The sequence below is a fragment of the Rutilus rutilus genome (genome assembly GCF_951802725.1).
Source record: "Rutilus rutilus genome assembly, chromosome: 10".
NCBI lineage: Eukaryota > Metazoa > Chordata > Actinopteri > Cypriniformes > Leuciscidae > Rutilus > Rutilus rutilus.
The window spans coordinates 43,860,505-43,887,401 of NC_140215.1; the positions used below are offsets into that span (position 1 = coordinate 43,860,505).

Sequence of the window (26,897 nt, forward strand, 5' to 3'; positions counted from 1 at the left end):
CCCCAACACTCACAGTGAACAGGCTAAGGTGAGCGAACTGGTCAGTTTCATTTTAATTTAAGAATTAATGTAGAATGCCTGAGTGCTCTTATTCAAATGATGTATACTAACCCATAACTGAAGATGCTAATATACGTCACTATCTCTTAGTGTTTTTCAGAAAGCTGTTGTTTTCCTCTCGGAGCATCGTGAAAGGTAAACTAATACCAGTTACATTTACTGATAAGTAACTGATTACAACACTGTAAAGATAATGACAAGATGACCAGTTTATAATGTGAATACCTGAGAGAAGTAGAGAGGTAATACTAAGCAGTCTTAAGGTGAGTCTGTGACTCCACAGTGCGATCATGGGAGACGGGGAGATGGAGTGCTTCGGCCCAGCGGCCGTCTTCCTCCGCAAGCCGGAGAGAGAGAGGATAGAGGCTCAGAACACCCCCTTTGATGCCAAGACGGCATTCTTCGTGACAGACGCAGACGAGATGTACCTGAAGGGAACGCTTGTTAGTAAAGAGGGTGGAAAAGCCACTGTGAAAACTCACAGTGGGAAAGTAAGTATCGTGAGTTCTTCAGTTAAATATACAAATGTGTGTATGAAAGTCTCTCTTGATCACTGATCAATGTTCATTACAGACTGTCACGGTAAAAGAAGATGAAATCTTCTCCATGAATCCTCCCAAGTTTGACAAAATTGAGGACATGGCCATGATGACCCACCTCAACGAGCCGGCTGTGCTGTTTAACCTCAAAGAGCGTTACGCAGCGTGGATGATCTACGTAAGTCTAAGCTAATCATATCTTATTCCTGGGATGGGGAGCAGCATTGTAAGACTGGACTATCTCCGTTTCAGACCTACTCTGGCTTGTTCTGCGTCACCGTCAATCCCTACAAGTGGCTCCCAGTGTACGATACAGTCGTCGTGAACGGATACCGAGGCAAAAAGAGGATTGAAGCCCCGCCTCACATCTTCTCCATCTCCGACAACGCCTACCAGTTCATGCTCACTGGTTAGTGGAATCCAGAAGTGTCTCAACCAGCGAGAGTTATGACAAACTTATATTTAAAAAAAATATTCACAATAACTACATATAATGTAAAATATTAGTGTACATTTCACCTTCTATAAACTGTTTATTGTGCATTTTTAAGTTTGATATTAACACAAAGTAAATAATGTGCACATACATGATAAATCCATCACAGTTTTTGCCTTATCATATATAAAGTTTATATTGCAGGAAACTGCAAACTACCATTTCATTCACCCATGCGTGTTTACGTCATATCCGTGAAAAAAGCAAAGAGTTCAGGCGACTACTATCTGGAAGTTGGTCCTCCACAAGTAACTTTTAGTTTAATGCTTCAACCGCTGGAGAGCCATAATGTAGACGAATAGATGAATAGATTAAATACAAACAATACATTTTGTATTATTCACTGGTAAAAAAGGTCTGAAAATGATTAGCTAGTAAACCATACCAAGCTGTTCTTTCAACGTTGCATTCAATTAGTGATTGCTTCATAACAACCATTATTTAAGTATGCATTATTGCATAATTTTACTGAACCTTATTTTTATGCACTGACATGAATGAATGACTAGAAAAAATAATCAAACATTTTATAACACTTTATGCCTTCAAAGTTAATATAAAGTACAACCTAATTTGGAAACCCTGTTCACATTTCATGGTTTAATTTCAGATCGCGAGAACCAGTCTGTCCTGATTACGTGAGTGAATATTCTTCTTCTGCAATAACCTGAAGCTTTTCCATTATAATGTAAATCCGTAGAGGATTTATGGCTAAATAATGATCTATTGTGAACCTCCAGTGGAGAATCTGGTGCAGGAAAGACTGTGAACACAAAGCGTGTCATTCAGTACTTTGCAACCGTTGGTGCGATGTCTGGACCGAAGAAGGCCGAAAATGTCCCTGGAAAAATGCAGGTTAGTGAATATCTCTTCAAGACTATGTTATTGATTACAGTATTTGTGTTTTACCTAATAACTTTCCATTGTCCTACAATTACATATAGGGATCATTGGAGGACCAAATTGTGGCAGCCAACCCTCTGCTGGAGGCTTATGGTAATGCCAAGACCGTGAGGAATGACAACTCCTCTCGTTTTGTGAGTTAAACTAATGAATCATTATAACATTATACAACTTCAGTCACACTTTCAAAGCTGCCAAACAGCTGACCTTTTGTAAATAATTTCAATCTTCATAGGGTAAATTCATCAGGATTCACTTTGGGACCACTGGAAAACTGGCCTCAGCTGATATTGAAACTTGTGAGTAACATTTTATTTGGAGAGTAAGATGTGGGCTAATCGATTAAAATCAACAACTTTTTTCTCCATTTTTGTCTTTGTAAGATCTGCTGGAAAAGTCCAGAGTAACATTCCAGCTGTCTGCGGAGAGGAGCTACCACATCTTCTACCAGCTCATGACCGGACACAAGCCAGAGCTCCTCGGTGAGAACTCCACAGTATTGTGCATTTCATTTATTTCCATGTTTGAGAACACTGTTAACATACTACACATCAACTCTTTACAGAGGCCCTGCTCATCACCACCAACCCTTACGACTATCCAATGATCAGCCAGGGCGAAATCACTGTCAAGAGTATCGATGATGTGGAGGAGTTCATTGCCACAGATGTATGTAGAATGTAGTAATACTAGTATTTTCAGAATCTATGCAATATATCTGTACAAACATAAACATCAGAATAACACTAGCATAATCTGAATACTGCATGACATACAATATAAAATACCCTCCTCTTTGACCCAAATAATATGTGATTCACTTGGTCACTGTAAAAAACAGACTGCCATTGACATTCTGGGCTTCACTGCTGATGAGAAGATCAGCATCTACAAGCTGACAGGTGCTGTGATGCATCATGGAGGCATGAAGTTTAAACAGAAGCCGAGAGAAGAGCAGGCCGAGCCTGACGGCACAGAGGGTAAGACGTACAATTAGCACATACTATAAACATGTAAACGTTCACTTCATTAGTGACAATAATGTGTAAAACTGTTCTTCCTCAGTGGCTGATAAAATCGCCTACCTCATGGGCCTCAACTCCGCTGACATGCTGAAAGCTCTGTGTTACCCCAGAGTGAAGGTCGGAAATGAGATGGTGACCAAAGGCCAGACAGTACCACAGGTGATCACTTATCTACTCGAATAAAGTGTCTTGTAGACATTCATAGTTGTTTTGAGAAGTAAAAGAGTGATGATATAATCTACGCTGACCTTTGAATTTCTCAGGTGAACAACTCAGTCTCTGCGCTCTCCAAGTCTGTCTATGAGAAAATGTTCTTGTGGATGGTCATCCGTATTAATGAGATGTTGGACACAAAGCAGCCAAGACAGTTCTTCATTGGTGTGCTGGACATCGCTGGATTTGAGATCTTTGATGTGAGCTTCAGCTATCATGTCTCTAGCAATCAGGATATAAAAGATAATAGACATCAGTAAGAACTTGTCTCTGCTTAATTGTCAGTTCAACAGCTTGGAGCAGCTTTGCATCAACTTCACAAATGAGAAACTGCAACAGTTCTTCAACCACCACATGTTTGTTCTGGAGCAAGAGGAGTACAAGAAAGAAGGCATTGAATGGGAGTTCATTGACTTTGGTATGGACTTGGCTGCCTGCATTGAGCTCATTGAGAAGGTAAGAGGACAGTCAGCAAATTAAAATGATTATTCATATTGTGCCTGTACTTGAGCGTGAATATTTCTTCAACAGCCAATGGGCATCTTCTCCATCCTTGAAGAGGAGTGCATGTTCCCCAAGGCTACAGACACAAGCTTCAAAAACAAGCTACATGATCAGCATCTGGGCAAAACTGCAGCTTTCCAGAAGCCCAAGCCTGCCAAAGGTAAGGCAGAAGCCCACTTCTCTCTGGTCCACTACGCCGGCACTGTGGACTACAACATCGGTGGCTGGTTGGACAAGAACAAGGATCCACTGAACGACTCTGTTGTGCAACTCTACCAAAAGTCATCGCTCAAAGTGCTGGCCTTCCTGTATGCCGTTCATGCAGGTGCCGAAGGTACGAACATTTGCATTTCATCAATTCCTTTGTGTTTTAATTATGTACAATACACATGCTTAGATTATCAGAGTGTAATACACTATGTGATCACAGATTCTAAAGTATCATGAAAATTTTATATATAGCTATGCAAGATAACAAATAGATTCAACAAGATTCAAATAGAGATTTATTGAAGGGGTTAATGGAAAGCAATACAAGATCAATAAAGACCCTTTTTTTTCATTGACATAAAACAGCTGAGGGAGGAGGAAAGAAAGGCAAGAAGAAGGGTGGTTCCTTCCAGACAGTGTCTGCACTTTTCAGGGTAAACAGATTCTCTCTTTTAATGAAGGAGGTGAACTTTTTCTCTAATAAAGATTAGACTAACGACAAACATTTCCACAGGAGAACTTGGGAAAGCTGATGACTAACCTGAGGAGCACCCACCCTCACTTTGTGCGCTGCTTGATTCCTAATGAGTCCAAGACTCCAGGTAAACTTAATCCATAACGACTCAAACGTTTAAAAAATACCTCTGGAACCTTAAGAACATTTTCATTGCAGGTCTGATGGAGAACTTCCTGGTTATCCACCAGCTCAGGTGTAATGGTGTGCTGGAGGGCATCAGAATCTGCAGGAAGGGTTTCCCCAGCAGAATCCTCTATGGTGACTTCAAGCAGAGGTAAAGACACCTTTTTGCATCCACTGAATTAGAGATGATGCACCACATAATCTTCATCCTTTTATGACCATTTTTATCCTCCATGACTCTCCTCTGACTGTCCTCTAGATACAAAGTATTAAATGCTAGCGTCATCCCTGAGGGACAGTTCATTGACAACAAAAAGGCTTCAGAGAAACTCTTGGGCTCTATTGATGTTGACCACACCCAATACAAGTTTGGACACACCAAGGTGATTAAACCGAAAGATACCAAAAAATTTCAATTCTGTCCTTATTTACTCACCTTTACATCGTAAATTGTATCATTTACTTTCTTCTGTGGAGCACAAGTGAAGATATCTGAAGAATGTTTCAGCAGTGTTTTTTTCCCCATACATTGAAAGTTAATGTGGTCCGTCATGAACAACCTGAGTAAATTTTTTCACACATCCCATTAACAGGTTCAATCATTTCAGAAATTCCATGGAAAACAAAAAGCTGAATTACACAATGGCATTCTAAATAATTCTGTACTTGCAACTTTAATGCAACAGTTTGAGAAAGGAGGGCCTGGATTTGCTGCCATTCAAACAAAAGAAAATCAGCAAGATCAGGCACTGACGCGGTGATGGCGTCTGGTTTTCAGTACAGTAAAGAAGTACAGTTCTTCCACACCAGACTTAGAAAAGCATTCCTTAATGGATCCTGCTTTGTGCACAGAGACATTGTTATGCCTCCCTGAAGAATTGAGTCAAAGAGGACAGCACAGAATTCTCTAGAGTGTCATTGTATGTTATAGTATAGAATATAATAGATTTATTTTCACATCTACAATTATGAGGACTACTTGGCCTTTTTTTAAACTATTATCTTCCAAATGTTCTTGTAGGTGTTCTTCAAAGCTGGTCTCTTGGGTACTCTTGAGGAGATGAGAGATGAGAAATTAGCAACGCTGGTTACCATGACTCAGGCTTTGTGCCGTGGATACGTCATGAGGAAGGAATTTGTCAAAATGATGGAAAGGAGGTACTTAAAAAACTGATTGGAACACAACTGTTTGTTACGAAAGACTGATAATGACTAATTTACTGATTGCAATTTACACAGAGAATCAATTTATTCCATCCAATACAACATCCGCTCATTCATGAATGTGAAACATTGGCCATGGATGAAGCTGTACTTCAAGATCAAGCCTCTTCTAAAGAGTGCAGAGACTGAGAAAGAAATGGCAGCCATGAAGGATAACTTTGAGAAAATGAAGGAGGATCTAACAAAGGCATTAGCTAAAAAGAAGGAGCTTGAAGAAAAAATGGTGTCACTTCTTCAGGAGAAAAACGACCTTCTACTGCAAGTAACATCTGTGAGTATTTCAGCTCTTATTGATCCTAATATTGATGCTACAGCATTGAACAAAAGCCATTAAACTAAATCCATCTCAATGAACAGGAATCGGAAAACCTTTCTGATGCTGAGGAGAGATGTGAAGGTCTCATTAAAAGCAAGATCCAGCTCGAGGCCAGACTCAAAGAGACAAACGAGAGACTGGAGGATGAGGAGGAAATCAATGCTGAACTGACTGCCAAGAAGAGGAAGCTGGAGGACGAATGCTCTGAACTGAAGAAAGACATTGACGACCTGGAGCTCACCTTGGCCAAAGTGGAGAAGGAGAAACATGCAACAGAAAATAAGGTTAATAATCTTTTCACATGTTCTTCACCCTGCTGATTGTTTGGGATCTTGAGGATGAAACCAGTGAACAATGTTTCCATTTAGGTGAAAAACCTGACGGAGGAGATGGCCTCTCAGGATGAGAGCATTGCCAAGCTGACCAAAGAGAAGAAAGCCCTCCAAGAGGCACACCAGCAGACTCTTGATGACCTTCAGGCAGAGGAAGACAAAGTCAACACTCTGACTAAATCTAAGACAAAGCTTGAGCAGCAAGTGGATGATGTAAGATATTTGGCATGAGAATAAGAGCATGAATCAATAGGAAATGAATGTTGTGTCTCTATACCAGAATTAAATGCTCTAGTTTCTGTGACAATAGCTTGAGGGCTCACTGGAGCAGGAGAAGAAGCTCCGTATGGACCTTGAGAGAGCCAAGAGAAAGCTAGAAGGTGATCTGAAACTGGCCCAGGAGTCCATAATGGACCTGGAGAATGAGAAACAGCAATCAGAAGAGAAGATCAAAAAGTGAGTGGACATCAGTCTTTACACAATGGCACATTTTATATAAAGTAAGTATTCTGCACATTTAAAAAAAACAATACTTTTAAAAACAGGAAAGACTTTGAGATAAGTCAGTTTCTCAGCAAGATTGAGGATGAACAGTCTTTGGGAGCACAGCTTCAGAAGAAGATCAAAGAACTTCAGGTAACCCTAACCCTAATCATTTCAATGTGAAACTGTGAAGTAGATGCATAGCTGGGATAACCCGCATGACAAATATCACTGGATAATTCCTTTTTCTTTATTTCTTTAGGCCCGTATAGAGGAGCTGGAGGAGGAAATTGAGGCAGAGCGAGCTGCTCGTGCTAAAGTGGAGAAGCAGAGAGCTGATCTCTCCAGGGAACTTGAAGAGATCAGTGAGAGGCTTGAGGAAGCTGGTGGTGCCACTTCTGCCCAGATTGAGATGAACAAGAAGCGTGAAGCTGAATTCCAGAAGTTGCGTCGTGATCTGGAAGAGTCCACCTTGCAGCATGAAGCAACGGCCGCAGCTCTCCGGAAGAAGCAGGCGGACAGTGTGGCTGAACTCGGAGAACAGATCGACAACCTTCAGCGGGTCAAACAGAAGCTGGAGAAGGAGAAGAGTGAATACAAGATGGAGATTGATGACTTGACAAGTAACATGGAGGCTGTGGCTAAATCAAAGGTAATTTCATTAGAGGATTATTAAATATAAAATCATCTTTACAAACATCTGGAAATAACCTTGAATCTCTTTAGGGTAATTTAGAGAAGATGTGCCGTACCCTGGAAGACCAGCTGAGTGAAATCAAATCCAAGAGTGATGAAAATATTCGTCAGTTGAATGACATAAATGCACAACGTGCAAGACTTCAGACTGAAAATGGTAAGACAGAGTAAGCTACACGTGTAAAAGCTTTTTTTTTTAAATGAGTAAAAAGTCTGTATGTTATTATATTTCATTGTAATATCTGTAACCTTTTTCCAAGGTGAATTTAGTCGCCAACTGGAAGAGAAAGAAGCACTTGTTTCACAATTAACTAGAGGAAAACAGGCTTATACACAGCAAATTGAGGAACTCAAAAGACATATTGAGGAAGAAGTCAAGGTAGAGTTATACATAATTAATTAGCTTTTTTGATAATCTAAACCATTGTATGGATGGTAGACTGTTGAAAAACTCAAAATGTTCTGCCTGATAGGCCAAGAACGCTCTGGCCCATGGGGTTCAGTCTGCCCGTCATGACTGTGATTTGCTCAGAGAGCAGTTTGAGGAAGAGCAGGAGGCCAAAGCTGAACTCCAGCGTGGGATGTCTAAGGCCAACAGTGAAGTGGCTCAGTGGAGAACCAAATATGAGACTGACGCCATCCAGCGCACTGAGGAGCTTGAGGAATCCAAGTAAATACATCAGTGGAACAAATCTTCAGTATCCTACATTTAATATGAATAATATTAGTAAGATTTCATAATTTCACATCACTTCCCTCAGGAAAAAGCTTGCCCAGCGTCTGCAGGATGCTGAAGAATCCATTGAGGCGGTGAACTCAAAGTGTGCCTCTCTGGAAAAGACCAAACAGAGACTGCAGGGTGAAGTAGAGGATCTCATGATTGATGTGGAGAGGGCAAATGCATTGGCAGCCAACCTTGACAAGAAGCAGAGAAACTTTGACAAGGTAAGAAAGACATGGATAACCTATTAACCTATAAACCTAAACGTTGATGGACCGAGGACTTAGCTAATTAACAATGACTACATTTCTTTCATTTTCAGGTGCTAGCAGAGTGGAAACAAAAGTATGAGGAAAGTCAGACTGAACTAGAAGGTGCTCAGAAAGAAGCTCGTTCTCTCAGCACTGAGCTTTTCAAAATGAAGAACTCCTACGAGGAATCTCTTGACCACCTCGAGACACTGAAGAGGGAGAACAAGAATCTGCAACGTAAATGCAACTTTTATTTGTACACCAAGGACTAAAAAAAGAGATGCATTAAAACAGAAAATCTTACACTTATGATTTTTAAACCCTTTTAGAGGAGATTTCTGACCTCACTGAGCAGCTTGGAGAGACTGGAAAGAGCATTCACGAGTTAGAGAAAGCCAAGAAGACAGTGGAGTCTGAGAAATCAGAGATCCAGACTGCGCTTGAAGAAGCTGAGGTGCCATTCCTTTGCTATGATACTAACATTATGATACCATTGCTTTGCATAAAATTAAAACATTGAATATGGAATGGTTCTAAACCTTAAATGAAAATCTTAATTTCTGCTAATTATGTCCTTCTTAAACCTTCATATATGTACTGCCATCACTCTAGAGGCTACAGTATATTGTGACAAATTGAAAAAGTTTCCTTTTGTCCTTGTAGGGCACCCTGGAGCATGAAGAGTCCAAGATTCTTCGTGTGCAACTGGAGCTGAACCAGGTGAAGAGCGAGATTGACAGGAAGATTGCTGAGAAGGATGAGGAGATGGAACAGATCAAGAGGAACAGCCAAAGAGTGATCGATTCCATGCAGAGCACACTGGACTCTGAGATCAGGAGCAGAAATGATGCCCTGAGAGTCAAAAAGAAGATGGAGGGAGATCTGAATGAGATGGAGATCCAGCTGAGTCATGCCAACCGCCAGGCTGCTGAGGCACAGAAACAGCTCAGGAACGTCCAAGGCCAACTCAAGGTATCTTTCTGTAAAATGTGGAAATACGTTAAGTATTGAATGTTTGACAAAATGAATATGATACATGAACCAAAGCAAGATAACTAACAAAGAAAGAATGTTGCCACAGGATGCCCAACTGCACCTTGATGAAGCTCTCAGAGGACAGGAGGACATGAAGGAACAGGTGGCCATGGTGGAGCGCAGGAATAACCTGATGCAAGCAGAGATTGAGGAGCTGAGAGCTGCACTGGAGCAAACAGAGAGAGGCCGCAAAGTGGCGGAGCAAGAGCTGGTTGATGCCAGTGAGCGTGTGGGACTGCTGCACTCACAAGTACAAAAAATGACTAAATACTTGGAACAAATTCAGGATACATGATAAACTTTCATATATAATGTACACTAAACTAACTGCTTACATCCCACAGAATACAAGTCTTATTAACACCAAGAAGAAGCTTGAGAGTGATCTGGTCCAGGTTCAAGGTGAGGTGGACGATTCAGTCCAGGAGGCCAGAAATGCTGAGGAGAAGGCCAAGAAGGCCATCACTGATGTGAGTGTTTACATTCTGCTTCTCTATTCTAATTTAAACAGTTATTTGACTTTGTGTTTAGGTTCATGTGGTAACAAAGGGAATATTCATAGAAGGTATTTTTAGCTATGAAGTGAAGTGAAGACCAAGTATGGTAACCCATACTCGGAATTTGTCCTCTGCATTTAACCAATCCAAGTTAGAGTTAGTGCACACACATCAGGAGCAGTGAGCAGCCATTTTTTGTTGTGGCACCCAGAGAGCGATTGGTGGTTATGTGCCTTGCTGAAGGGCACCTCAGTCATTACCTGCTGGTATTGAGAATCAAACCATTGACTTTCGGGTTACAAGTCCGACTCTCTAACCATTAGGCCACAACTGCCCATCTAAATAGGTTAGTTAACTTAAATTGGCTTATATTTCAGGCTGCCATGATGGCTGAGGAGCTGAAGAAGGAGCAGGACACAAGTGCTCACCTGGAGAGGATGAAGAAGAACCTGGAGGTGACTGTCAAAGACCTGCAGCACCGTCTGGATGAGGCCGAAAGTCTGGCCATGAAGGGTGGAAAGAAACAGCTCCAGAAACTGGAGTCCAGGGTAAATTTGAGTGTTCAGGAGCTTAACAAAACTCATTCTTAGATATATGGGTCGTGGCAGAGATTTGACAGGCAAAACAATAACTCTCTACTGAAGGTGCGCGAGTTAGAGTCTGAAGTTGAAGCCGAGCAGAGACGTGGAGCAGACGCTGTGAAAGGAGTGCGCAAATACGAGAGGAGAGTGAAGGAACTTACCTACCAGGTAAAACTACTTTTAATTAGAAATTTACCACCTTTTACAATATACAGTTTAACTAAGACCATGTCCAATATTTACACCCAAAGACTGAGGAAGACAAGAAGAACGTGAACCGACTGCAGGATCTGGTAGACAAGCTGCAGCTGAAAGTGAAGGCCTACAAGCGCCAGTCTGAAGAAGCTGTAAGTCTAATATCAAATCTTGAGCGTGAAGTTTTAGTATTGACAAGAACGTCCAGTGCCATGAATGCACTGCTATAAAATGGGTTGAATATCTTGTGTAATCATAACAGGAGGAGCAGGCCAACACTCACCTGTCCAGGTACAGGAAGGTGCAGCATGAGCTGGAGGAGGCTCAGGAGCGCGCTGACATCGCAGAGTCCCAGGTCAACAAGCTGAGGGCCAAGAGCCGTGAAGTTGGAAAGGTATTGTGAATTTATTTGCAAAAGGGGTAGGGGGTTAATCTTAAAGCACACTGCTTAATATACATGTGTTTCTGACTGGGGAAAAAACATGCAACTTAATGTCTTTTTATTTACTGCAGAGCAAGGATGAAGAATGAAGACGAGACATCACACCACATCTACAAGCAAGCATATAATATGACTTACTTGTACTGTGTCTTACATGTCCATTAAATGCAGTTTATCAAGGCGCTCTCTGTCTGTCTGTATTGTAGACTGGTAGAGCATGGCACCAATGTCAAGATCAAGGGTTCGATTCTCAGAGAGTGCATGGACTAATAAAAAAGAATTCATACCTTGAATGCAATTTATGTCGCTTTGGAAAGTTTCTACCACATTTACAGGTGTGTAAATACCTCATTCACTATACCTCAAAATACTCATTTAAAAATTCAGCAAATTAATAATAATTTCATCTGTCAAAGATAATACAAAAGCTTCTCACTTTTATTGATGAATGAGAATTACTGTGTGCAAATTAAATCTCAAATTCTTTAATAATAATTATAATGATAAATTCATTACATTTATATAAGGTTTTATATAGCTCGGCACTCAAAGCGCTTTACATAGGGGGCGCTTTTACATTTACATGGGGAATCTTAATATTCAACTATATTATTTATCTGAATATACAGGGTTTTAATAAATCATATTTTAGCATCCAAATACATTGTGAATATGGAAACATTTGGTATTTGTGGCGATTGAGAGAGGTAGGTTAACTCTCTCCCAGTTTAAAACTAGATTAAAGACGCATCTCTTCAGCCAGGCATTCATATAATATTTTTAATCTTACAGTTCAAATTACAATCCGGCCTCTAGTCCATAAATGCCAGAGGAGAACTGGCCCCCGACTGAGCCTGGGTTCTCCCAAGGGTTTTTTCTGGAGCTTGGAGCTTTAGGCCACCATTAGGTCACTTGATGGAGTTTTAGGACACCATTAGGTCACTTGATGGAGTTTTAGGACACCATTAGGTCACCATTAGGTCACTTGATGGAGTTTTAGGACACCATTAGGTCACCATTAGGTCACTTGATGGAGTTTTTCGGTCCCTTGCCACTGTTGCCTTTGGCTTGCTCAGTTGGGGATAATTTGGGGATATTTAATTTAATTTTATCAATCAATAAATTCCACTAGAAACAAACCTTGTTGTATTATTTTAATTTAATACTGTGAAGCTGCTTTGATACAATCTGTATTGTGAAAAGCGCTATACAAATATACTTGACTTGACTTGACTAGGTTATGTTGACTCAACAGTTTCTGTTTCAGTTTCACTTTAAATTAATTTGTTTTGGCGAATGTCACAAATGTCTCTGCATTTCAAATTTATTGCAAAATATTATCATGCACTTCAATTTAACTTTGACAGAGCTGGCTCCGTACTGGTAAATTGGCCATGTCTGCTTAACAATAATTAGGAAAGTTTTATGACGCAACTGAAAAAGCAAAAACTAAAAGATCAAGATTGTGATGCATCAAACAACACAATGTTTTTACCAGGGCGGCACGATTTGGGGAAAATGTCATAATGCGATTTGGAATTGCGATTGCAATATAATAAACAAATGTTTATCAACTTGCTTGGTTCTCTCGGAAAACGCACACACAGATTAGTGATAATTCTGAAATGTGTATTTCTCAACTGTAGAAGTGTGTTGTGATTGTCAAAACATTTGGTAACTAAGTCGAATTTTGTCAAGTTTAGTGACAATATGTTACAATAAGATTTCAATTAAAAAAAAAATCTCACCTAATGCTGTAAGCACACAGAGAGGGCTCGGTCAGCTGGTCATTATTATTAAAGGTTAAAAATAACAACTCAAATTAAATATGTGTTTAAAACACAAACACATGCACACACACACACTCACACGCACACACACTCACACACACACTCCAGATCTGATGAAGGACCTGCGCCTGGACATGACGACAACGCAGTCCTGAAGTGTCACTAGTCTCTCCCCTGCGAAGGCCTCCCTTTACCTCTGTGCAGATAAACGCTGGCGGGATCATTGCGGTTCGCGTGGCTACACGGAAGCGATACATAATTCTGTATTATTAATTTTTCAAGGCTTGCGTCTTGGAACCTATTTCATGGTTTGCGTTCTCGAGCACCAAACACTGTTGTCGTGCGAGTGAGTGGCCGGAGCGCGTTAAGGGTTTTCGGTGAGAACGGTGTCGTGTTAGCGGCCCCTAAGTTAATAACTAATGATCTTTGCAATGGAAATGAATCAAAACTAACTTTAGCTGGACAATAACTTTATTCTAGAGCTGCTGTAAAGCCTACCCTTACGAAAGAAAAATATATTTACCAATATATTACATGAAATATATTTAAATATATTGTAATATTTTCCTTTCTATTTTCCAATATATTATATATTAGAATACATGGAATAATATATTTATGATACATATATTATACAATATTGCAATATATTGAACATGAATATATAATATGTGTTTATATATCCCAAAATATATGCCATATTATATTTATAAATATCTGTAAAGAAAATATTTTGGTAATATAGGTAAAGATATAGTGTCACATGTATGTTTAATATATGGTAGAATATATTTTAAATATATGTACAATTATATGGAAATATATACAGATATGCATTCAATATATTGTGGAATATTATATGGAAATATATGTGAAATATATGTACATATATATTGTAAAATATATACACAATATATGTGTACATATATGAGAACATGCACATACAATGTATGTACATATATGGTGATATATACAGTATATGTAACATCTAAAATATGAATACTTAATAAATATTCAACCCGCAATATATGTGCAAACCTTTATACCACATATTAACACAGACTAATGGGTCATCTATCAAAAGCCACCTTTATTTTCTTTTAATCAGGCACAGATACTGAACCCAGTTTGAGGTAGAGAGCTACACAGGCCTATTAAAACCACTGGAGGCCTTGCATATGGTCAGACAAAGGAAATGTGATTGAACTCTACATTTCTTAACAGTACAACAGTTTTAAAGAGTGCCATTGAACAGAAAATATACAACATATAAATGATAAATTAAAGCAATTTCAATGACCAATGTCTATTTCAAACTTTCAGCAGTGCAGTTATAAAATGTAAATAAAATATCTATAAACAAAATGCACAAATAATTATGAATAAATAATAAAAAAATACAAACTTTCAAGGAACTGTGGAAAAGCAAAGGAATAAATTGCCAAAAGAACAGGCCGTTATCCTGGTTAGGAGTCCATCTTGGTTCTTCACTGATTTAAACGACTTATCTTTTTTTAAACGAGCACGCTTTTGCACTTCACCTGGTGTCTTAGCTCACAGATTCTACTGTTGGTGGATTTTCTGGCATCAGCTTCCTTGGCCGTCGGAAACTGGTTTACAACAGTATCTGTGGAACAGAACAATGATTACTCTCCCCCTCCTCACTCCTCCTGCTGCCCCTCTGGATCGCGGAGATCACCACCCCCTGCCCCGCCTGGCAGAGATGCAATCAAAACTGGAAAGCACCAGCTCTGAAAACTATTTACCTAGTAAAGCTTGAAGTTTCCTCAGGTCGAGAGCCTGCCGACGATCAGCAGAGGGATCCAGCTTGCTGACCCCTCCTCACAGGTTGGACTTGAGGAGGACATCCACACTGAAGAGCCCCATCAGTAGCACCCGTGCCATCCCATTGGGGGTGGTACAAGCTTCTGCAGTCTCCCAACAATGTGACGAGACAGTGACGGTTCCATCATTCCCGATTTTCACCTTTTGTAAACAAATAAATAAAATGTATTAATAAATAAATAAATAAGAGCATAAGAAAAGAAATAAACAAGGAAAATCACCACAAGCAATAGAATGCAACGAAGGGAAAAAACAAAGATTATTGCCACAAGCAATAGAATGGCAAAAATGGTTTAAGTTTTATTGTTTGTTCGAAATTTACCAATTAATAAATACTTACTTGTGAAGGTCTGCAAGGTGTGCAAAGTGACGTTTCACCTGGGCCGTCACTCTCAGCATCAGGGTCGACAACATCTTTGTTGGTGGTGTTGTTGATGGGAACAAGCTTTCTCACGTCCACCAACAACGCAGGAATTTCTAAGGAAAAAAAAGTGCTACAAGATTATACAGACAGAAACCATAGAAGCCAATAAGTGCCTGAAAACCACATCTCCAGTTTTAGAGCTGAACTTGTCCAAGAAGCTACAAATCAATTGACTTATCATTAACATAAACACATAGAAACAGGAACAAGTGAAAGGACTGACACTGACCTCCATGAATGTACAGTATATTATTCTTGTTTGCACACATGGCTCATTAGACAGTATTCTGCTCTTGCTTTGACAGGTTAGCGTAGCAGATAGCTAACATAAGATCCATGAAATAAAGACCCAGGAAACCGGAGTAGAGAGAGGCCTTTAGTAAGGATCTTACGATTTTTGTAAAACTGTAGAAACATCATAATATGGCATTACAAACTGCCCATACATAGGGGAGAGTGGGGTGATTTGTGCCAGGGGGGGAAGTAGTTCCACCCTTGTTTCTGGAAAACCATAGAAGAAATTGGTCATGTGACCACATCATTTTGAAAAGCAATCACTTTTACTCGTCCTCCAAAGAAGAGAGACACATGGCATGAGAGTTAAGCATATTTTAGTGCAAAAAACAGTTGTTTCCCTTTCAAAGTAAAATTTCTATGATTAAGGTTTTTTGATTGTAGTGTCTGAACAATTATAGACAAGTTTGAAAACATTTCACACATGTTTTAGTGCTTTAGTAGGCTACACAATGAGTCTATACAGTTAGCATGATGTTAGCTCTTAACTGCTGGATCATGCTAGTTTTTCAAACTTGTGGGTCCGGGGTGATTTGTGCCAAAGGGCCTGGGTTAAGTTGTGCCAGATCCAGACCACCTAGACCAACATTCTCAGAGGGGATAATCTTGAGAAGTGAGGAGATGGGCATGCCTCGTCATTGTTTGACTTGGGCCTGCCTGTTATTTGTGTAATTTAGCTAACACTGATTTCAGTTTTGAGTTTGCACTATGTTATTAAAGAGAAGTTTTATTCCGTTTTTAAGTGGCCTATGTCACAATAGGATGTTTAGAAATTAACCTAGTCACTTTATTCTTATATGTTACATAACTGACAGACAGCGCTATGTCAACAGGCATCTATTGCCAAAGCCTTTTTGCCTGAAATGATTCACAAATATCATATATTGTGTTGCTATGGTGCTCTAAATGGTTGCTAGGGCGTAGCTTCATAGCTTCACAATGATCCTGAGAGACTGATTGGTCGTCTGAGTAAAATGAGCCCACCCCCTTGTCTCTATAACACTGTGATCCAGAGTTATGTTCAATACAAAATCCCTATGCAGTTGACCATATAGGAAAAACGCATGCTATGGTATTCCAAGGTGAAAATATCTAAATAAACCTTAAATTAGTAATTTTGTATTGAATTTATCTTGCTTTCATATAGCATTACGGTTCATAACATTAAAATGTTCTGTTTTACTTCAGAAATCACTGGCACAATTTACCCCCAATGTATTCCCCCAAAGGCACAACTTCCCCCGCACCAGGGGCAAGTTGTGCCATGAGACCACTTTTTTTCCAAGAGCTCTATTTCTGAAACAATTTATTTCAGATCCAAAGTTATTGTTCTCAGGGATGCACCACATCCTGAAATATATGTACATCCTTAAGTTGAAGGCATTACTGCCATGGCCTCACTTTAAAGTCACTTTGAGTAAAAACTGGCACAACTCACCCCACTCTCCCCTATACATGAATATGCAACTCAAGTCTAACAAATATAGCTATCCCATAAGAAAAATTAGCCATTATAATGAGACTTGCAGGACTAGTAAGCATTTAAGCTAACTTTAACATGGGAGTCTATGGAGGAATGCTAAATCAGACAATACACAAAGACTATATAGCAAAGTAGATATACTTCCTACAGAAATACTTACAGACTTAGACCTTCAAAACTATCAAAGGCAAAGAGAAAAGAGTAAGTGATGCACGTCATCTCAGTAGACCAGAGTCAGAAGCAAACAGGAAACCAACGGCAAGAGAGAAGGGACTAACATATAAAAAATAAACTGCAATACAACTTTACACCACTAGATGTCTCTAATGCAACACAAAGCGGGGGCAGAACAGGCAGTAACAATCAGTATAATGATGATAGACTGTTGACCGATGGTTGTTACTTGTTACTTGAACAATCACATGGAACAAATTGCAACCTCATTTTCCTGCTTATACCTGTGTAAGTGAGTGACAAATATATTTCTTCAAGGGTCAATTCCTCAGATTTCCCACATTTTCAAAACCCACCTTTTTAGACTTGCTTTCCCTCCTAATTTTAATTCTTCGTCTTTTTAATTCCAGTGATTTTTGTTCATTAAGTTCTTAGTCTTTTAAATAGTTATTTCTTAATAAAGTTGTTTGTTTCTTTCTTTCTTTTGTAAAGCGTCTTTGAGTATTTTGAAAAGCGCTTTATAAATCTGAGGAATTATTATTATTATTTTTTGATTCTTCAAACATGCTCTGCAAATGCATGCGGCCGACCTATCTGACCACATGGCTGGGCAGCGAATGCTTTCTAGATTTAGAAAGCGTATTTAGAATCACTTTCAGGTCTAAATGGATTAATACCATCTGATATAGAGTAATATTTGATGAATTAATACTCAATACTTGCCTTTAACTACCATGTTCCGCAGTTCGGTGTTTTCTTCCTGTAAGGCCTTGATGGGGCTCTGCAGGTCTCTGGTGAGGTCGTTGTTTTCCTGGCTTGATGATTCCAGTCCTCTGACAGTAGTTCCTCCTCCGCCTGTCTTTGTGCAGCAACCTTGGCCTTTTTCTACAGGGCAAAGATGTTCATTTTTAATATTTAATCATGTATAATCCAATACACAAATGATCCCTAATGTTATATCAATCTTTGCTGTTTAATGACCTGTTTTGGATTTCCAGAGCCAGAGGCTTTGTTGCCAGTGCTGGTATCTTCATCACCAGAGTCTTGTTGCCAGTGCTGGTATCTTCATCACCAGAGTCTTGTTGCCAGTGCTGGTATCTTCATCACCAGAGTCTTGTTGCCAGTGCTGGTATCTTCATCACCAGAGTCCAGGCCTTTAGCTTTTCTCACCCTCTTGCCCGGCATGTCCTCTGGATAGAGTTTCCGCTCAGTGTCCCATTTTCAGACTTCTTTAAAGAGGTAGTGCCATGAATTGTTTTGTTTTTTTCAACTATGTATGTGTCTATGGATAGAATTGATTTTAGTCCTTTAAACCACTTGGCCAATGGAAAAAGACCTCGCAGTGATATACTATAGTGATCAACACTTACTGTATTTTTTTTAAAATAAATGTTCCTTTGTACATAATCTTGAAGGTAGGGCAAGTGATTTTCTTTTATTAAAATAATAGTTAAATAGCTCTATATTATGATAGAGTTCATTAGAGTGTTTGTTCAGTAACAGGAGTCTCCATGTCTCTCTAGATCTTTATTAAACAGAAAATGCATTTTCAGTTTAGTTTCAGTTCCAGTTTCGTCCAACCAGGAGAGAGAATTCACACAGGATACAGATTAAATTTAAATATATAAATTGGAAGTGATGACACAAAGAATTGAGCTGACAAAATTAGAACTGAAACATTATAAAATTTAAGCTAATAAATGGGTACTCTTTCCTGATTGGCTGACATTTGTCACCTACCTGAAAAAGTATTTTCTGTTTATTAAAGAGCTGGAGAGACATGGAGACTCCTGTTACTGAACAAACACTCTTTAGCAATGATTACTATCAGAATATAGCCTTTTAACCTTATAACAAAAAACTATTGTTTTGACCAAACAATGTCAGTTACCCTAGCTTTAATACCCAAAGATCATGTTATAGAGGTAATGCTATATAGCCATTGTAAAATATACACACATCATGGGATACATTTACACAATTAGAGCTAGTTAGCCATTGTAAAACAGTCAAATAAGGGAAACACATTTTGATAGATAAACAGAACAACAGACATTCTGCAGCTGTATTTGCTAATACAATAAATGGTGTGAAATAAGTGTGAGTGTGTGTAAAGACTTGCCTGCTAACTGAAGAACAACAGCATGTTCGAACCGATATAAAGTTGGTTTGACGTTTGACGTTTGTCAGAGATTCAGCTCCGAAACACTTCAATACATCAAGAACGATTCGGCATAAGAACGAAAAACAGGTTGTGTTCGAACGCAGTGTAGTTTATGTGTTTTAATCGGCTTTACTGCATCACAACATATACATTTTGTAATGTAAAACAGCAGATAGGGACAGTCTAAAAAGTACAAAACGAAGAGGAAAAACGCTCAATTGTTCCATCCATATATGCTTTACTCTTAAAAAAAATGTGTTTAAACTGTGCACACAAAGCCTAAACACACACACACACACACACACACACACACACACACACACACACACACACAATCTCACCTGGTAAAAACACCGTAAATGTTATACATTGGGAAGAACAAAATGTGTTGTAATAGTAGCCTAATGTTATTAAGACAAAGAAGTTTTACATTTTGAATAAAAACCTTAATATTCAATCCCAAAATTATATTCAAATAGTGTGTTATATTGTTAAAATAACTAAATAACTGCTTTCAGTTTGTTTAGCTGTCATACGTGATGCAAAACCAATGCTACTGAGATTCAGACGTGCAAATAAATTTGTGTAAAATACATATAGACGTTTTTCTGAATATAGATTGTGTGTGTTGCTGGTTCCTAGAAGAACATTTTGAACATCCACATCCCAGCACAGGGAATGCTATACTGATATTTAAAGAAAGACATAAGCTCATTGAAAATAAATAAAGTGTTCTAACTCAACTCTAAGGGTTGCTACTGGATTCTAGAAGAATATCTGGATATTGGTTTTAGTAACAGTATATATATATATATTATATCTCAAATTGGAATTGCATTGTTCCCCACACCTGTAGGAGGCAGTGTGTCATAATGGCACATATAAATTGAAATGTTAAAAGGATGAGCTTTTGTTTCACACATGTTCTCTAACAAACATGGGTAGATATAAAAAAGGACACAAATTAAGGAACAAAGATGTATGGACAGATGCTGGTGGGAGGGATGCTATTATAAAGCATTTATCTTTAACAATATCAGCAGAAAAGAAGAAATCTGTTCAGAAACGTGGTCAAACCTGGCTATGGATATTTTTCAAATGACAAACTGCAAATGGTTGAGCATGATATGGAAGAACAACAGGCGAGGTATACGTACTGAAGTCCTTTGTGAAGGTAAGGGAGAGTGTTAAATTGCTTTGCTTTACTGATAGTTTTCATAATCAAGTGTTACAAGTGGATCATTGTCTTATACATAAACGTACGACAAATACATTCAATGTAACCATGATTAAATCAGATTTTCTCATTACAAGTTACAATATTCTTGTGTTGAGAAACAATGAGTACGTGTCAAAAAATGAAAAATAATGAAAGCAAGTTTTGAAAGAATGACACGGGGTATTACAGGTGTGGTGAGCTTGAGGCTGTCTTACTGTATATGGGTCATTGTAAATCAAGAGGTCCAAAATTGTAAAGGGTGTTGCACAATTACCTCTATGTATTTGGTATTGCAGAACCACCAGTGTTTTACTTTGTTTAACCACAGTGGCTGACTCTGTGTCATGACACACAACACATTTGAGGTATATCTCAATGTAAGGTAAACCTCAGCTCAGGATAGTCCAAACGCTCTTAAAGAAATACAGCATACCGGTACAAGAACTTGCAGTGTTGTTACTTAGACATTATATCCAAATTAATTGATCAAGAGTGACTTTTAATGTCAATTTATAATGTGAGGGTTTCTATGTTTTTAGGATGAGGAAGCATACAGAAGTATAGTGTGCAAGCAGACCATTTCAGGACAGAAACTTTACTTTTACTTAATACTTTTTGTAAGATACTGTGGTTTCCATAAATGTCTTTGTTACTAAAATGTGTTGTGCATCAGGACACAAACATGGCCACTGTGGTTACACCAAGCCAAATATAAATAAAAAACTGATGGTTTTGCATTTCTAAAACAAATGGATGTTCAAATTAAATGGAAAAAAGCAGCAATCTTGGTTGAAGCACTTCAGATGGATTGACCAACATAGATCCACTTTATCACCGCTCGCATCTTGTATAAATTTACCAACTCAGAAATGCCCTTTATTTACCCAATGTTAAAGGGTTAGTTCGGCCAAAAATGACTGTCATCATTTACTCAACCTTAAACCTGTACGAGTTTATTTCTTCTGTTCAAAACAAAAGAAGATATTTTGAAGAATGTTGGGAACCACACAGTTGTTGGTAGCCAATGACTTCCATATTTCTTTCCCTACTATTAAATGTTGACAATTTTCATTTTTGTGTGAAATACCCATTTACAAGTCATATGATGTGCACTTTACTTAATGCAGCAAATATAATGCAACTACATCCACTGGCTTTCAAAAGTTTGGGATCGGGAAGATTTTATGCTCTCTTATGTCTCTCTTAAGTCTCTTATGCTCACTGCATTTATTTCATTTATATGATCAAATCTGAATTTTCAGCATCATAACTCCAGTCTTCAGTGTCACATGATCCTTCAGAAAATCATTCTAACATGCAGCTCAAGAAACATTTATTATTAATATCTATGTTGAAAACAGTTGTGTACAAAAAAAAAAAAAAAAATTCTTACTAACCCCAAACTTTTTAATGGTAGTGTAGGTTTAAAACATTACAACTGGTAGAATTATACTGAAATACTACTACTACTAATAATAATTACATTTTTAGATGGACAAGAAGTCCATCACCAGGATGAGACCAGACAACAACAAAATGACCAGACAGAACACATTGTTTTAGAAGAACAAAAGTGTACTGAAAATGATGATGAACATACATGTAACTCTGAAATAAATACAAATGGTGTGGATTTGAAGTCAGAAAGTAAGGAGAGTTACTTGATCACAAAGATCAGTCCTCGTTGTGTGCTGTGCTTTAAGTACCAACATGTTAAATGCAAAAGTAGTCTGAAACGATCCCTGCCTTTCTTTACAGCACGTGCCACCTGCACCTTTAAAGGCTGTGCAGCATCTTTACTTTTACAATAAAAAACCCCCAACAAAATCAAAAAAGAAAATTACTGTGTTTGTAGCCCGTAAAGGAGACATAACACACACAAGAAGTGACGAAAAATTCAGACAGGCCAAATATTTCCGAAGGGGAAAAATTGCTAAAAGCATTCAACATGGTGTGAGCAATTACTACTATCAAGCCCTAAGAAAATCACCATCAGAAGAGATTGTGGCTGGCAATATCTCATGATGCTCAACTAAAGACGTGTTAAGGGTGATATCCAGTGAAGTGAATAAAAGCACCAGGCTACATGACGACATAATCATGGAGCTGGTGCTTACACAAGAAATAATGAGGAATGTGCTATATCTGAAGGTGCTGAGACTGCTGGGTACCTACAACATCTGCAGGTGGACTCTTTTGTTGTACACGTGTACACACAATGCGGTTTGCACATTTTAGCCCAGCATCTGAAAAAAAGAAAAACAGTAACACTTCACTTGGATGGCAAGTGCTCTACTACGCTCTTGTACTGCCGGGAATGGGAAAAAACATGCCACCACTTCCCGTGAGTGAGCTCCTAACAAATCAGCACTCAATTCCTACCTTGACATATTGGCTAATGGAAACATTAAGGGCCCTTGGTCAGATAACATCATGCCAGGTACAACAAGTGGAGACTGACTTCAGCTGGGGATTAATGTCAAGTGTCCGGCTGGCATTCAACAAAGAAAGCATTTTGACGTATCTGCAGAGAGCACACCGAATTGTTTCAAACATAGTAAACAGTGGTGATCATAAATTGCTTTTCCCATATTATAAAGGCAGTGAGCCAGGCATTTTCAAGAAACACCGACAGCAAGGCTGTAAAAGAGTACGCTACCTACTGCTTTGCCTTGTTGTTAAACAGCACACATCTAGAGGAGGCAACGGCAGTATTCGAGGATGTGTGTGTGCTCTTAACATCGCCAGAGGAAACAGATGTGGTGAATGCAGCCAAAGCTTCGCTGGACCTGAGAGTAATGAAGACGACGATAAAAATCAATGAGTCAGAAACAAAGCCAGAGGCCACAGAAACACCACAAATTGCAACCTCTGTGTGTGATAGAGCGCCATTCAAATCAGTGTTTAGTGCCATTTTGGGAAGGGTCAAGAGCCTAACCCTTGGTAGCAACACAGGGGGAAAAAATACATTTTTCTGTCCAGAGCTTATCGACGTCCTCATGAACACCTACATGAGCATTTCCCCCTCTGGAGTGGAGTGCTTCTTGGGGATCTAAGCTGGTTTTCTGAAATCAGCACAGCTACAGTCAGCCAACAATCCAACCCCAGGGAAACGAGCTGCAGTGTGGAAGAGTGGTCTTGGAGAGTCAAACAGAGCATCCTTCTAACGAAAAAGTTCCTGCGTCCTGCTGACTTTATCCACAAAATGTATGGATCCCTACAAGCCAGATACAGAGAACACATAATGAACAATAATCTGTCACTGCCTTGCCGTGATCCACAACCGAAAGAAAACTTCTGCCAGAAAGAAGAGTGGGCAAAGAAAATATCTAGCAAACATCACAAACATAGGACAAAATACTTTGACCCACCTCATATACTGCCAAAGCCATCACAAAGTCCAGAAAACAAAGACATCAGCATCAACACCAGCCAGATGGAAAACACCAAAGTCAATACAGATACACCAATGGACCTGTCGACCAAAGCAAACCATGAGCCAAAATACAAGGACAATACTGAGCCTGATCAACCAGAACAGACATCTGAGGACAGAACTACTGAGGTATTACTTCATATTATATTTAGTAAAATAATTGCAATGAATTTAACATCTTTCTTACAATAAAAATATCATTTGCAGATCGAATACCTTTGGTCCAAAAAAGACTGTGAAGTGTTGTGGTTGCTGTTGTGTCGTCGGAAGAAAAGAAGACCACGTACACCATCCATCACTCAGAGTTCAAAACTCTGCAACCTCACCAGTGGCTTGTGGGAGAGGCAAGAATATCCATGGGCTGTTATTATTTCAAATTGGCATGATTTAAATCACCAAAGTACACCATAAATATTGTGCACATCTGAAAAGCTGTCAGTTACCTTTGTCTAATATGCATGTTTCGTACATTTGCTCTTTTCATCAAGATAATTGAATGCTACTTCCAAACCATACTCAACAGAATGGGCAAAGACAGTGGCATTTACCTCCTCAACCATTACACTGCTCAAGTGATCATGACCAAAGAGAGAGATGCAGTGTGTAGACAGAGTCTGCGGAAGGTATCACTGTATTGTTATACACTGAAGATTTGAAAACACACGTTTAAAAAGATTTACTAATGTGAAATTATCGAACATTTCAGGTGGACTTTGGAAAGTATGACGCAGTTATCAGTTTCCTGAATGTGGATGATAACCACTGGGAGTGTTTGGTGAAAGCTTTCAAAATACCAATAAGTCCTTCTGGATGGCTATGTGGTCAAAGCTGAACTGACATTTTAAATGGGTTTCTCTCTTTTTTCCAGTATCTACATGCATCTTCCAGTCAGATGTTTCTTATTAATCCACAAGGAACTGATGAAGAGAAGGACTCTAAACAAGCTGCAATCAGATTTAGGTAAAACACAATGCTTAAATAAAAGCATTAAGCCCAGCTCTAATTACTTCCAATCACTTTAACTGTATTACCCCGAACTGTGTCATATATTTATCAAGTCAATACTTCAAAATGAGGCTAGGAAAAAAGAGTGGGTGGAGATTGAGTGGAGAGGGGCCATAATTAAGCACATAATCCAGCGAGATGCATACAGCTGTGGTGTGTTTGTTATGCTGGTGTTTTTATACTAAAATGATTTTCAAAAATCAATCTTGTAGTTGAGACACTAAATAACATTCATTCTTACACTTACAGCTATTGTTCAAAGATGGCATGGGAGATTGTCAATAGTTTCCCTGAAGTTCCCTCCCACATGGACATCAATTCTTCTGTGACCAACATGGAGGAGCTGCGTCAGAAGATGGATGGGGAAATCCTGACAGCCTCAGGTGATGGACATGAATGGGAACAAAAAGACACCATGAAACTGTTCTTGTCTTCTGTAACCCTGTTACTATTTTAATATTTATACACTTTTTAGTGTTCAGAAAGGATGAGTGTTGTGCTTTTTGCGGTTTGACACAACCCCTTGGAGGTGGTCCAACAGCTGACATTTACTCACCCTCAAGTTGTTTCAAACCTGTATGAACACAAAGGAAGATATTTTGAAGAATGTCAGTAACCAAACAGTTAACTGGTCCCATTGACTTCCATAGCAGGAAAAAAAAATACTATGGAAGTCAATGGGACCAGTTAACTGTTTGGTTACTGACATTCTTCAAAATATCTTCCTTTGTGTTCATACAGGTTTGAAACAACTTGAGGGTGAGTAAATGATGACAGAATTTTCATTTTGAAGTGAACTATCCCTTTAATTATATATATATATACAGTAATTATTATTTTCCTAGATTGAATGTCATGCATGCCAACGCTGGTTTCATGTGAAATGCCTCAACATGAGTCCTCCTGACTTTGAGAAGGCAAAACACTCAAACTGGGCTTGCGATCTTTGCAAATAATTAATTTTGTTATAACACCATTTTTTTCTTTTACTTTCTTTAATAATACCTGATTGGTTACTTTCTTTTCGACTTGTAACAACTAAAAAAATATGAAAAAAATGTTTTATGTGTCTGAATCTTTTATCTGTATCATTACATCTCTATATACACTGTGTTACAAATTATTATGCAAGTGACATCAGTAGGATTTCAGGAAAATACAAATTATGATTTTAGTTTTTCAAATAAAGCTATTGTTTTATTTATCATTTCTTTTTAGAAACCTATCAATCTCTGAGAGGTTTGTTCAGTAATTTACCAGGTCTTCTTAGGTAAATAATAGAAAACCTACTTAAAGAGGTTATTCCACATTGTTAAGCAAGTTAAAGTTTTCATGCAACATGGGGAGGAAGAAAGATCTTTCTGAAGATGAAAAGCATGAAACAGTGCAATGTCTTGCAAAAGGCATGACAACAACTAATACTTTGTGGAAACTGAACAGAGATTATTGAACTGTCAAAAGATTTGTGATGGACTTGGAGCACAGAAGAAAACAGTTCAATTATCTTATTTCAGTTATAACAAAATATTAGCCATTTTCATGCCTTTTGCAAGTTTCATGCTTTCCATCTTCAGAAAGATCTTTCTTCCTCCATGGTGCATGATAAATGTGATGTCCTTATTAACAATGTGGAACAACCTCTTTAAGTAGGTTTTCCATTTACCCTAAAAGACCTGGCAAACTACTGAACAAACCTGTCT

The 26,897-nt window shown here is 38.7% G+C and overlaps 1 protein-coding gene and 2 long non-coding RNA genes across 3 annotated transcripts; 1 reads left to right on the forward strand and 2 right to left on the reverse strand.

Moving 5' to 3' along the window:
- Positions 1-350: 350 nt before the first annotated feature.
- LOC311298448 (myosin heavy chain, fast skeletal muscle-like) lies at positions 351-11,305 on the forward strand (the record flags this gene model as incomplete). The annotated part of the gene is given in 40 exon segments (XM_084421370.1): positions 351-551; positions 634-777; positions 852-1,008; positions 1,706-1,733; positions 1,836-1,950; positions 2,040-2,132; positions 2,234-2,297; positions 2,382-2,480; positions 2,564-2,667; positions 2,840-2,978; positions 3,064-3,182; positions 3,287-3,436; positions 3,522-3,692; positions 3,768-4,074; positions 4,317-4,384; positions 4,465-4,552; positions 4,624-4,741; positions 4,850-4,973; positions 5,612-5,748; positions 5,830-6,085; positions 6,172-6,414; positions 6,499-6,675; positions 6,773-6,918; positions 7,008-7,098; positions 7,208-7,597; positions 7,672-7,798; positions 7,902-8,020; positions 8,115-8,311; positions 8,403-8,586; positions 8,685-8,850; positions 8,943-9,067; positions 9,277-9,585; positions 9,695-9,898; positions 9,993-10,118; positions 10,523-10,693; positions 10,790-10,894; positions 10,978-11,098; positions 11,184-11,230; positions 11,234-11,257; positions 11,261-11,305. Coding segments are annotated over 40 exon segments (5,799 nt in total).
- Positions 11,306-14,196: 2,891 nt separating this feature from the next.
- On the reverse strand, positions 14,197-17,445 carry LOC311298452. The gene is made up of 5 exons (XR_014628959.1): positions 17,360-17,445; positions 15,652-15,827; positions 15,339-15,475; positions 14,920-15,139; positions 14,197-14,780 (listed from the first exon to the last, which is right to left on the reverse strand). It is a non-coding gene; the product is annotated as an uncharacterized lncRNA (long non-coding RNA).
- A 4,594-nt stretch (positions 17,446-22,039) lies between these two features.
- Positions 22,040-25,601, reverse strand: LOC311298453. The gene is made up of 4 exons (XR_014628960.1): positions 25,445-25,601; positions 24,409-24,524; positions 24,128-24,231; positions 22,040-23,973 (listed from the first exon to the last, which is right to left on the reverse strand). It is a non-coding gene; the product is annotated as an uncharacterized lncRNA (long non-coding RNA).
- Positions 25,602-26,897: the final 1,296 nt, after the last annotated feature.